Source organism: Furipterus horrens, unplaced genomic scaffold (assembly GCF_987537825.1).
Source record: "Furipterus horrens unplaced genomic scaffold, mFurHor1.1.pri manual_scaffold_4, whole genome shotgun sequence".
NCBI lineage: Eukaryota > Metazoa > Chordata > Mammalia > Chiroptera > Furipteridae > Furipterus > Furipterus horrens.
Window position 1 is genome coordinate 137,503,431 of NW_028327174.1, and position 13,649 is coordinate 137,517,079.

General features: G+C 40.0%; 1 protein-coding gene across 1 annotated transcript in view; it reads right to left on the reverse strand.

Moving 5' to 3' along the window:
* The window catches only part of ADAMTSL1 (ADAMTS like 1), a 400,901-nt gene that overhangs the window by 26,642 nt on the left and 360,610 nt on the right, over positions 1-13,649 (reverse strand). The window contains exon 24 of the mRNA XM_090274075.1: positions 418-630. Within this exon, the coding sequence (XP_090130201.1) occupies positions 418-630 (213 nt within the window). The remainder of the gene's footprint in view (positions 1-417; positions 631-13,649) is intronic.

A 13,649-nucleotide genomic window follows, 5' to 3' on the forward strand; every position in this document is an offset into this window, starting at 1 on the left:
TTGGAACCAAACCAACAGAGAATATTTGCATTTTTCTCAAAAGGCTACTTTACATGGGGGAGAGCGGGAAGAGAGCCAGAGAGAGTGTGTGTGTTCTTTACTAGTTAACCCAGCATAAAGGAAACACAGTTGACTTTGCTATATGGTGGTGTTCCCTTGGTCCAGAGCAGCAGCAGCATGATGAGCAGAAGGGCCCCCTTAGCAAAGCAGCATTGACTTTCCCAGAGTCTGCTGGGGTGGAGCCTGGAGGCTCTTCTGCAGGGCCTCTTCGTATGGAAAAATGGTTCATCTTCAGTTTTAATGCTCTGGGAACCACTAGAGCTCAGAAATCATTTTGTCTACTAGAGAAGTAGATTTTCAGGGGGACCCCTTGTTCAAGAAATAAGTCCAGCACTCAGAGTCCAAAGGGTTTCTCACCTTGGATGACAAGAGAGGCCTTCTGCATGAGCACTCCCGCCTCATTCTGAGCAAGGCAGCTGAATTCCCCTTGAGACTCGACATTTAGGTTTGCAACCTGGAGAATCTGTCCAGCTGCCAAGATGCGATGTGTCAATCCTGTGACAGTGGCAACGGACTGACCACCATGGAACCAGGTGATATTGGGGGTAGGGTGACCTTGGATGGGGCAACCTAGAAGGAGAGGAGAGGAGAGGTAAGCCATTGCTAAAGCCAAAAGGACACATTCCCGAGGAGTTGTTTTAGTGTCTGCTAGAGGCCATGTGTACAATATGGTTTTCTCCAAGGCATTTTTCTTATGCTTGCCATTCCCAAGCAAACAGGAAATGTTTTTATACTCTGGGATTTTGGGAGGGTGATTATTATTCATTTAATTAAGTAAAAATTCTTGGAGGACACAAAGTGCCTATTTCTATCTATATCTCTGTACTATCTTAAAAAATGAAGCAATTAATATTCATTTATTGACATTTTTTGAGTTAATTAGTTACTACAGTAATTATATAATGAAAGAAATCATTTCTTCAAATGCAGTGAGTTGGAAAAAACATACACTATATAGTAATAGTCAAGAATCAAACTTTAATTGGTAAAAGTCTAATATCTGCCTTCATTTTACTCTTTAAGTGATTTTCAAGCCCAAAATTTTTAACAGACTAGGTAAACAATTTTAAATACTGATCTCAATTCTCTGTAAGTCAAGAACCTTGGCTTTCAGATAACTTTTAAAAAGCCTGCATTGGACATGTACAATATTACACTTATTTATAGTCATTGAACATATTTGGTGCATTAAAATTCCCAAATATTAATCTGAGATATTGTGTCTACTAAAGACTTTGTAGCAGAGAATTACTAAAATAAACTGATTACATTTGTGAGAGAAAACTCATTTCCTCTAAATTCAGAGTACTTGCTGAATTTGGTGTTGTGTTCCCAGCAAGTAGGCTTCCACTGAAAATTTACTTGGAAGTTTAAAACACATGAGAAATTATTAAAAATTAAAAATATTGGAGGCTTTTCTTCAGTTTAGTTAAAAAATTATTTGGTGACTATTATCCTGGTAAAGTTAGGATAGTTAAGACTATCTTTCCTCTTGCAAGGAAATATTTAGTGACGTATGATTTTTAAAAAAGCACACAATAAACTGCAATGTAAAACAGACATCATGAGATCTATGAGACACATGGGTGGCCACCTACATGGATGTGTGTGCCTTTGGATCTGTAAAGAGAAGGGATTGTCCAGTGTTGGCTTGTTTCCTATGCTGGGGCAGCACTGTTGGAACTGGTATAGGATGCAGAGTTAACAGAGGAAAGGCCCTTAGAGATCATCTACCCTACTGCCAGAGGAGGAAACAGGGGCTCAGAGATGTTAAGAGAACTTACCAAGATCAAGGAACAGGCTTTCAGATTCCTTGCCTTGTGTTCTTACCTCCATACCTACTACTTGTTCACCTGGGCACCAGCAATGTACCTAGGCACCCTGTTACCTACATCCTTTGTCTGCTCAATCCTTTCATCCCCTGGTTCTTTTTTTTTTTTTTTCCTTTCACATTTTCACTGTAATTGTGCAGGTTGAAGGGTTTGGAACAGAGAACTTGGAAGAAGAGCCCTGGAAAAATAGTGCTAAAATCTGTGTAGGAAGCTCAGTGTGGGATATAGTAGTACAGGATCCAATTCATCATTCTTCCCATTATTGAATCACTTTACCATGCAACTTTGCAGTGCCCTCCCACAGTGGGTGGGCAGTACTTCCCCACCTCCTTCCTGACTTTGGCTTTGGCCATGGACCTACTTTGGCCAACAAAATGAGTTAGATGTTACATTAAAAATGAACAGTCTGAAGTAGAGACTTCCAGCCAAGATGGAGGCCTGGACAGACATGCTGGGTCTCCCTCCACAGCTAAGAAGGAATACAACTACCTCAAAACCAGAGACAACCAGAAGTTCCAGAAAATCAAGCTGCATGGAAATCCAACAAACAAAGATATGAAGAATAAATACTCATACACACAGGTAGGAGGGGTGGAAAGGACATGGTGTGGTGGTGGCGGTGACAGCAGTGGCAGTGGCGGCAGTGGCAGGCCAGCAGAAAGAACAATCACACATTTAAAAAAGTGGGAAGGGACATCTAGGGAGCATTCCCAGCTCCTTACCACACTGCTCAGCTCACGGTCCCAGTGCCAGGAAATATCAAGCCTCGTTGATTCTGACTGTGTAAACCAGTGGGGGTTGGGGCAGAGGAAGAAACTGGTTGTCTCTCAGCAGAGTCCAATTGTTTAAAGGGCCACATGGTCCTAGAACATCTGCAGACCCATCCACTCTGGGGACAACAGCCAGGGCAACAGCTAGAGAGGCACCAGTTCCATACAAAAGTGGGAGAAATGCCTGGAAAAGGAGTAAGTGCTGAGCAAGTGGAACTGTTCCCTCTCTAACAGCCCCCCAAATATAGCGCCACAACGTGGTGAAATGGGTTGCCTTGTACTGATGAATACTTAAGGCTCTGCCCCTTACAACATAAAAGGAGTGACAGCTCTACCTAAGACACAGAGGCAAACAAACACAGGAGCCTGTCAAGATGAAGAGACAGAGAAGTATGGCTCAAAAGTGGGAATGGACCAAGGTTCCAGTGGGAGAACTAAGCAACGAGGAGATAGCCAACCTAACAGATGTAGAGTTCAAAACACTGGTGATAAAGATGCTCACAGGCTTGACAGATATGCTTGAGTACGGCAGATGCATAAGGGAAGAAGTGAAGGCTATGCTAAAAGAAACAAAGGGAAATCCACACAATGGTTAAGGGAAGGGAACCAGGGTTCAAATCAATAATTTGGAACATAAGAAAGAATAAACAGTCAACCAGTACAGAATGAGGAAAGAAGAATTGAAGAAAATGAGGAGAGGCTTGGGAACCTCCTGGACAACTTTAAATGTACCAACATCCAAATCATAGGGGTGCCAGAAGGAGAAGAGGAAGAGCAAGAAATTAAAAGTTTATGTGAAAAATAATGAAAGGAAAGTCCCCAAATTTTGCAAAGCTAATAGACATACAAGTCCAGGAAGTCCAGGAAGCACAGAGTCCCAAACAAGCTAGACACAAAAAGGACCACACCAAGACATCATAATTAAAATGCTAAAGGTTCAAGATAAAGAGAGAATCTTAAAAGCAAAAAGAGAAAAGCAGAGAGTTACCTACAAAGGGGTGCCTATAAGACTATCAGCTGATTTCTCAAAAGAAATTTTGCAGGTGATAAGGGACTGGCAAGAAGTATTAAAAGTGATGAAAAGCAAGGACCTACAACCAAGACAAGGTAAAGCTGAAAGAGTTTATTATCACCAAGCCATTATTGTATGAAATGTCAAAGGGACTTATTTAAGAAAAAGAAGATAAAAACTATGAACACTAAAATGACAACAAACTCACAACTATCAACAACCGAATCTAAAAAATAAAAAGAAAATCCAACTAAGCAAACCGGAATAGGAACAGAATCATGGGTATAGGGATCATTTGAAGCATTATCAGCTGGAAGGGGGAGAAATGGGGAAATGGTGCAGGGATTAAGAAGCATAATCGGTTGGTACAAAATAGACAGGGGGATGCTAAGAATAATATAGGAAAGGGTGAAGTGAAAGAACTTATATGCATGACCCACGGACATGAACTAAGGAGGGTGGGATTGCTGGGGGAAGGAGGGGTACCAGGCAGAGGCGAGCAAAGGGGAAAGAATTGGTAGTACTGTAATAACATAATCAATAAAATGTACTTTAAAAATGAACAATCTGAAAAGTAAATTAAAAAAACAATTCTATTTATAAGAGCATCAAAGAGAATATAATACTTAAGAATAAACTAAGGAGGAGAAAGACTTGTATATTGAAAATTACAAAATATTGCTAAAATAAATGAAAACATAAATAAATGGGAGGATATCTCATGTTCATGGGTTGGAAGAGTTAATATTGTTAAGATGTCAATAGTCCCCAAAAGGAACTAAAGATTCAATGCAATGTGTATCAAAATCCCAATGATGTTCTTTTGCAGAAATAGAAGAATCTATCTTATAAATCAGATGGAATTTTAAGAGATCCCATGTAGCCAAAACAATCTTGAACAAGGAGAAGAAAGCTGAAGATTTCACGCTTACTGTTTTTAAAACTTATAAAGCCACAATAATTGAAGGAATATGGTACTAGCATAAAGATAGACAGTTAGACCAATGGGATAGAAACACCAAAAATAAATGAGAGAGCAGCCACCTTCCTTCCCCCCAGATATAATATAGTGTCCTGGATAGATTTGTTCCGCTATGGTCACGAAACCTCTGCTGGACAGAGCAGTTTCCAACCGAGCCTAAGTGTTGGAGGCAACTCCGCCTCAAATAAACTCTTGCATATATGGTCAAATGATTTGCAACATGGGTGCCAAGATATTCAATGGGGAAAGGAGACTCTTCTCAACAAATGGCGCTAAGAAAACTGGATATCTACATGCAAAAAAATGTTGAATCCATATGTCACACCATATACAAAAATTAATTCAAAATGGGTCAAAAACCTAAACCTAACAGTTGAAAGTATAAAAATCTTAGGAGAAAACATAGGGGAAAAGCTTCATGATATTGGATTTGGCAAAGATTTCTTGGATATGAGGCTAAAAGCACAGACAACAAAAGATTGATTATCAACAGATTAAGAAGGCAACCCACAAAATGGGAGAAAATGTTTGTAAATCACAGGTCTGATAAGGGATTAATACCCAGATATTTAAAGAATTCCTACAACAACAGCAATCACAATCGAATTAAAAAATAGGCAAAGATTTGAATAGTCACTTCTCTAAAGATGTACAAAGTTTCAATAAGCACATGAAAAGATGTTCAACATCACTAGCTGTTATAGAAGTCAGGATGGTTATTATAAAAAAACCCCATCAAAAGCAAATAAAAAGTGTTGGTAAAGATGTGGAGAAGGCAGAGGAGAGCAGTGGGGGAAAAATTGGGACAACTGTAATTAAAAAACAATAAATCACAAACATAAAAAAAAATTACAAAAAAAAAAAAGATGTGGAAAAATTAGAATCCTTGAACATTACTGGTGGGAATGTAAAATGCTGCAGTCACTGTGATAAACAAAATGGCAGTGCCTCAAAAATTAAATATACGGATTACCATATGATTCAGCAATTTCACTTTTGGCTATATACCCAAAAGAACTGAAAGCAGGGACCTGAGCAGGCGATTCTGACACCAATGTTCATAGCAGCAATATTCATGATAGCCAAAAGATGAAAATAACCCAAATGACCAGCAATGGATGAATAAACAAAATTCTGATACATGTGACAACATAGATGGACCCCAAAAACATTATATGAAAGAAACCAGACACAAAAGGACAAATATTGTTGATTCCACTTATATGAGGTACATAATGTAGTCAAACCCACAGATTAGTGATTGTCAGGGGTTGGGGGAAGGGGAAATGGGAATTTTTATTTAATGGGTACAGGGTTTTGGTTTGGGATGATGAAGAAGTTGTGGAGATGTGGAGCATGATGATTGCACAACAATGTGAATGTATTTAATGCAACTCAACAGTGTACTTAGACATGGTAAAACAGTAAATTTTATGTTGAGTGGATTTTACTACAATAAAAGAAATGAGGCAGATGTATTGGTGTACCAGTTCCAAATCCTAGACCTCAAGAGTGACTGTGTGAGTTTACTTGTGCTCTGTGCCTTTACCATTACCAGCAGAACATGTCTGGACTAGCCTAATGATCCCCAGAGGAGGGTGAGAGGACATGGAGAACAGCCCCGTCACCCTAGCCAAACTCAGCTCAGAGAAGCTGAACTACCTAAGATCAGTAAGAACAAATGACTGTTATTTTAGGCCACTGAGTCTTTTTCCTTTTTTAAATGCAGCTTCTTCTTAAAAAAAAAAAATGCTGCTTCTCTTTCTCTACCTTCTCCTTCTTCTCCATGGCAATAGCTAAGTGATAACGCTTAGGGAGAAAGTAATCCCAGTTCTTGCTCCATGGATCAAAGACCTGGAGTAGGGCAGAGCTTTTCCCTGAGTGCTGACCTAACTGTTATCTGACCTGTATCTTGTTTGGGTACACAGGAGGAGCGGGCATTCCACATCTAAATACCCCCTGAGCAGTATTAGGCATCCATATGCCATGAGCTCCACTGTAGTGTCATTGCATTCTGGTTACGCAGCAGCGGTGGGAGTGGCCTTGGGAGAGGTGTAACATGGTAGGCAGTTAGACTGACAAGAGCAGAGCAAGGACAATAGGCCAGGTACAGGTCACCAGGACGGAGAGCCCTGCATGCCTAGCAACGGACAAAACAGGGACTTCACCCCCCAGGGTTACCTTTCCTCTCCTGGTATGTCACTAGTCATGTGGAAGACCCCCTTAGAGAACGAACAAGGGGCAAGAAGTGGGACATATTTGCAAAGGTAGCTCTGACAGGATGTGAGGAGAGTGGTGGAAATAAAGAGGAGAAGCTAAAGATACTGGAACACTAGAGGAGACTATTAATGGATATAGGTAAGTCAGGAGAAGTTATTTCTTATACTGTCCTTGAAGATGGATGTTTAGTTTTTAGCATATTGATTTTACAGCTGTTATGGAAATTCAGGAAGTAAAATTCTTTGAGATGATAAAGATAAAAATGGAAGTCAAAGATAAGAGTTAAGAAATGGTCTTTTGGGAGCCAGTCATATATATATGTGTAGATGAAATCTTCAATGAGGAGAGATCAGGCCTCAGGAGAAGACAAGATGTAACCTATACTCAAGAGAAACAACAGTCAATAGAAACCAATCCTGAGATGATGCAAATGCCATAGTGAGTGAACAGTGACCTTAAATCAGCTATTATAAATATAAATATGCAGGAACATACAGGAAAATGTACTCATAATAAATGAACAAATGGAGTATCTCAGTAGTGAAATTGAAACTACGTAAACAAATTCTAGAGCTGAAATGTACAAAAATGAAGTGAAAAATTCATTAGATGAGCTTGATATAAAATTGGAGATGGCAGGAGAAAATGTCAGTGAACTTGAAGATAGTTAAGCAGACAATATCCAATGTGAAGAACAGAAGGAGAAAGTTTAAAGGAAAATAAACAGTCTCTTGGATCTGTGGGAAAATATTAAAGCATTAAAAAATATTAAAATTACTAAAGCCCAAGAAGGAAAGAAGGAAACGAGATAAAAAATATTGGAAGAAATAAAACTACCAAATCTCTCAAATTATTGAAAAACTAAAGTTCCAAGAAAGTTAGCAAACCACCGAGATATATTATAGTCAAACTGTTGAAATTAATAAAGGAAAAAAAAACCCTCAAAAGCCATGCTAGAGCAACAAGGCTGGGTTTCTTCTCCTGCCTTATTAACTAGAAAACTGGACAAAAATGTATGAAATGACTGTTTTCAGACATTAGGCAACAGACAGTAGAGGACTGTGATGTCTGAAATAAGAGAAACATTAGGTGAGCCCTATGAATTCCCTGGCTTCCTGCCTGGAGTCACATTCTTCACTGCAAAGTACGGAGGATATATTAGTTTCTTAAGGTTGTTAATAACAAAGTAGCACAGACTGGGCAGCTTAGACAACACTAATTTATTGCCTCAGTTCTAGAGACTAGAAGTCTGAGATGAAACTGTCAACACTGTTACTTCCTTCTGAGGGATGTAAGAATAATCTGTTCTATCCCTCTTTTCTACCTTCTGATTTGCTGGCAATATTTGGTATTCCTTGGCTTATAGATGCATCACTTTGATCTCTGCTTTCATGTTCACATGAGTTTTCCCTTAAGTGAGTGTCTGTCTCTGTGTCCAAATTTCCCCTTTTTATAAGGACACCAATCATATTCAGGCCAACCCTTATGACCTCGCCTTAATGTGATTATCTTCAAAGACCCCATTTCCAAATAAGGTGACATACAAAGTCACTGAGGGTTAGGGATGTCAAAGTTTTTAGGAGGACACAATTCAACCCATAACAAGAAGACTATCTCAAGCAGAACACAGCAGTCTGGATGGACTGATGAGACAAAGAACAGAATTCAAAGAGGCTGAGGCAGGTGGAAGTTGTTAAGAAGAATTCTGGAGATGAGGGTGCTACATAGAAAGAGAGCTCCAAAAATCTGCATCAGTTCCTCTTGAGTCTGCCCAATCAAAATGCACATGCTGAGGACAAAACTCTGTAAGACTGAGAAAAGACCAATCAGGGACCTATGATTTTAATATTTCCCAAAGCTCAAAGAGGGCTGGAAGACCTTCAAGTTCTCACCAGCCAGAGTGGAACATCCTCACTGATCATCTGGGGCATTCAGCAGAGACTCCAGAAGGGCCTCAGGGTAAAGGCTACTCTAGACCTGCCCTAATCAAGCTTAAAACAAGCCTCAAAAGATCAATTAAACTTAGAGTAACTTAAGGGCTTTAGCAAAAGAAAGTCCAACAATCTCTAGAAAAAGACAAAATCAAGATACTTCACGATACAAAATTTACACCATCCAGCATTCAATCAAAAACTTCTTGATAAGCCAAGAAGCAGGAAAATGTGACTCATAACCAAGAGAAAAATCAGTCAATAGAAACAATGAGAATTGACAGGGATGATGCAATTAGTAGACAAGGGTATTAAAACAAGATGTTAAAAATATGATAAGTAGTTAAGGGAAAATATGCACATAGTGAAGAAGGAAATAGAAATTATAAAAAGAATCAAACTTCTAGAAATAAAGCATATTTTATGAAATAAAAAGTCACTGGATCAAATTGATAAAAGACTTAATACTATAGGAAAAAGATTTTTGAAATTGAAGATCTAGTAAAGAAATTATCCAAAATGAAATGAGAGAAAAAAGACTGAAAAAAAAAATCGAGTGCTCAAACTTATGTTAGACAAGGATATAGTTACATGGATGCATCTGTTAAAAGTCTATGGCTAAGAGCTGTACATTTTAATGTATGCAAATTTTAGCTGAAACAATAATTAGTAGGAGGGGGTGAAGAGTAGGTGGAAGTACCAATAAAATAGAAATGGCAGAATATTGCTTATTAAAGCTGGGTGATGAGTATAGAGGGGTTCATTATGCTGTTCTGTTTACTTCATACATATATGAAGTTATTTATAATAAAAAGGAAGAAAGATGTTTGTATTATGCAATCACTGATTGTTAGGGATGACTGGGTATCCAAAGAATTGTTTTTCACATATTCTGCATATTCAGCTCTATGCTTTTTTTAAAAAAATTATGTTTTAACAACAAAAAATTTGTTGGTGTTCCAGCCTGCTATTTGCAGATGTTTCCTCAAATATTTTATAATCTTCCCAATGTAAAAATTCCTGCTGGCCTTCATTCAGCTCTGCAGAAGTCAGAGTTCACTTTCATTTGTACTTCTGTTATCTTTGATTCTGATAATTTTAGTTTGGTTGCTCTGTATTGCAGAAACTGCTAGTTTTCCCCTCATATCTACTCTCTTCTTCTTATAGTAAAAGAACCCCTGAATTTCAGTTAGGCACATAGTTACCTGGAATAGAGACATTTCCCATATGCCCTTGCAATCAGGTGTGGGCCATATGATTACATTCAATGAAATGAGAGGGAAAGTGATGTGTATGCATCTCGGGACATGTCTTTAAAAGAAAGAACTTGCTCTCCTTGCCCCTTCTTCCATCCAGCTATTGAGAATGTATACATGGAGCAAATCTTCCTGGTAATAATACTCTAGGATGTCAGAGCAACAGGAGTTTAGAAACTTTTTTGCCTGGGTCCCTAGATGGCGGTAGGCTGCCAGACCATGCCTGGGCTATCGTCCTCTGGAGTGCTATGTGAGACAGGGGTATACTCCTGTCTTGCTGACTGTTATTTTAGGTGTTTGTTAGAGGTTGCTGAATGTGTATCCTAACAACTATGGCAATCCTAAATATTGTCTCCTCACTGAGGCAGTGTGCATCTGCCAAATAGATTATTGTATTTTCCTTCACATGTGAATAGTGACCATAGAGGATGTATAAGTGTGACTAGTCATCTGGATTGGAAATGCTCTAGGAAAGTCTGCTTTCCACAATAAAACAAAAGACCAAAATAAACTCATTATAATGAAGTATATGAACAAAATTGCCAGTCACCTCCTTTTTCTATCACCAATATGCCTTTTAACGCTTTTAACTTGAATACACAGCTTTTTCTCCTGAAACATTTACTTTGTACTCAAAATCGGTGCCCTCTTCAGTACATGGAGTGCAGGCCACTGTGCTTTGAGGTGGATGTTTATGGGCATGTTTCTATGTGTACAGAGCGGTCTCTGAGGTTTGCCAATAGCAATAGTCGAAATAAGGAATCTAACACGAATTCCCACTGTGCATGTTCTCAGTGAATAATTATCCACGTTTCACTGCTAATGAGAAAACCTGGCTTGTAAGAGGGGCTCCTTCCTGTCACGGACATTTCTCATTTGTTAAATAAAAGAAATATCAATCATTTCTGGAAGGTGAGCCATCTCTGTGTGTGCCATGTTCAAGGACACTGAAAACCATGTGCTAATGTATTCCATACCTCAAGAGGGGCCAAATAATGAACCCTTCCCCTGCCCCTTTGCTTCATGAAGTTAACAGTGTTTCATGGAGAGGCTAGCATCATTTTTTCTGTTCCCCTGCCAGCTATGTGAATGGTGACCATTCCCACTCTCCCAGTCAGTCTGCAGGTAATGACAGCGCTGTCTCTCCTCGCCCTCAGTTATTACAGGTCTTGAGTTGGTTAGGTGGCTGAGGAGGAAGCAGTGCTCAGGAAGGCTGCTTAGTTAATGAGAGTTCTGGCAGCAGAAAGCCTCTCTTTATCAACCCTTCTAACCAGTGAAAGAAAATATTGCCTTTAGGCCTCCATTCCAAGGTCCACTGTGGCTCTAAATTGAGTCAGAGCCAGGTGTGATTCACATATGTGTGAGGGTTTTCCTCCGAGTTTCACCTACTTAATTTTTTTTTTAAAACCACATTAACTGGAGAGTGGTAAAAGTTTAGCATGGAGGAGATAGGTACAATAAGAAAAATAAATTATATATGAAATTGTATCCTCTGGGAGTCAGTTTAGCTATAACCTGCCACTAGTTGACACCCCTGATTAAGTCAAATCGACCTCACTGACTTTGTTCACTTTTGTCTCCTATTTCACATTGGTTTCTGTAACTAAAATAGCGTCACTCAGGGAAACAGCCTGAGTTCAACAGGTGAGGGAAACACAGGGGTAGAAAATGGGGTGCCCTGGCTTCTACATCCCTGTGATAGAGGCTGGCTCACCTTACAGGTGGTGGGAGAGGGCTGCCTTTGAGACACTTGCCCAGAAAGAAACTCTGAACTCATCATGATCATTACTCAATGGATATTGTTGTTTATTTGAGGGGCTGAAAATCAGCAGGATTTCTGGTCTGCTAAGAGGTGGGCAAGCAGCTCGACTTGTGGGCTTTTTCACAGGATAGATCAAGCCAACTCAGGAGTCCATTAGCTGCTTGTCCCTTGAGTGAGCCACACACACATCCAGAGTTCACTTTCATGAGTTCTTAACCTTAATGAGCAGAAGGCAAGAGTTCAGAGTGCATATTCCCCCTCCTCTGCCTCTCTTCCAGCCAAATTGCTCAGAGAAAGGCAGCTGAGCTTGATAAATGGATTATATAAAGCAAAAATGTAAATGGACTGAAAGAGGTTCCCAAGGAAGGATGGTTTGAAAATGGGGAAACACAACCTGAAAGGGGAGGAGAAAAAGTAGTGCGCTGGGGTTTTCACTGATTTCACTGCTATCTAAAGCTGTGGCAGATTAGGACGTGCTGTGTAAAAATATTAAAGACGTGGCATTATTACTTCATGAGCTGGCTCCAGGCCTGTCAGCGTTTCCATTAGAATCCTGTACTTTTCACAGAGTTAAAACTTACTATAAAAATGATGTGTGCTGGGATGAAACTTGGCACTTGGTGGAGTCAGTCTGGGAGTCCTTTCCTTAATTTAATTTTATACAACTGGAAAACACTCAGCCATTTAAAATTTATGGAGGGATCTCCATTCTGCGCATGGTATATGGTGTGTACAGACCTCACTCTAAGGCCGTGGGGTGACTGGATGGGATCAAGGAAACTGCATTTTCTGGCTCCCTCTCCTCTCAGGTTTGAGGTCCCCTTGAGTGACAGAGATGGTCTCTAAAGCAGCATTGAATGAGTGAGAACTGGCACCAGGCAGCAGGCTGAGAGATGTGATTAATTCACATCGGAAAAAACTCAGTTCCTTACTCCCCATTTGTCAGCGGGACCCCAGAAGGCTGTGGGAGAAGACAAGCAACTTTGATTTTCACTCCGATTTCTGGGACCTCCCAAAAAGCTGGTCAAATAACCAGGCCAACACTATTCCCATATACATTTGCCCAAAGAAAACTAACTTTAAAACATTCCTGGAAAAAGAAGGAACTATAACAAGCCCATTTTCCATTCCCCAAATGTCTTTTCACCCCTAGGGCAAGCTTTGGGTTTCCATTGGCAGGGGGCACGCTAATGTCTCCATGCTCCTGGGCATCTGGTGGAAGAACTTGATATATTTCTCAGCATGAAAGCAGCTCCATCCAGACTTATGACTTGATTAAGGCCTTGCTTTCTCCAAAATGAGTTGGTTATTGTTCGGTTATTGCCCTCGCCTCTAACCTTGGGTACCTGGCTATTGTCTTACAGGTAAGAAGGTGAGGCGCCGCTGATGACATTCCTGCGTACACTCTGCTGGCAGTGAACACGTGACCGCACTGCCTTGATTAGAGTCTGGCAGTGCTGACTCCCATGCTTATCCAGCATTAACTGGGCCACCTGGGGTGGGTGGAGAGGGGCTCTAGGAGATTGGTCTGATTTCTTTATATTCACAGTAGTGTTGATTGGGATTGAAGCTATCTCAAGTGGATAATACACAGAGTTCCCATGTGTCTTTCTCTGCCAGAAGGCTCTTGGCATTAAACACACATTTAAAAACACATCAGTGTTTTTTTTTTTTTTTTTTTTTTTTTTTTTTTTTTGTTGTTGTTGTTGTTGTTTTTTAAGTTTTAAATTTCTGGGTTTATAAGTCCCTGGTTGACTCTCCCTCCCCTCAGGCTGCTGGCAGGTGCTACCTGGCCTGCAAGAGGGAGGACTGGGATGACACCAG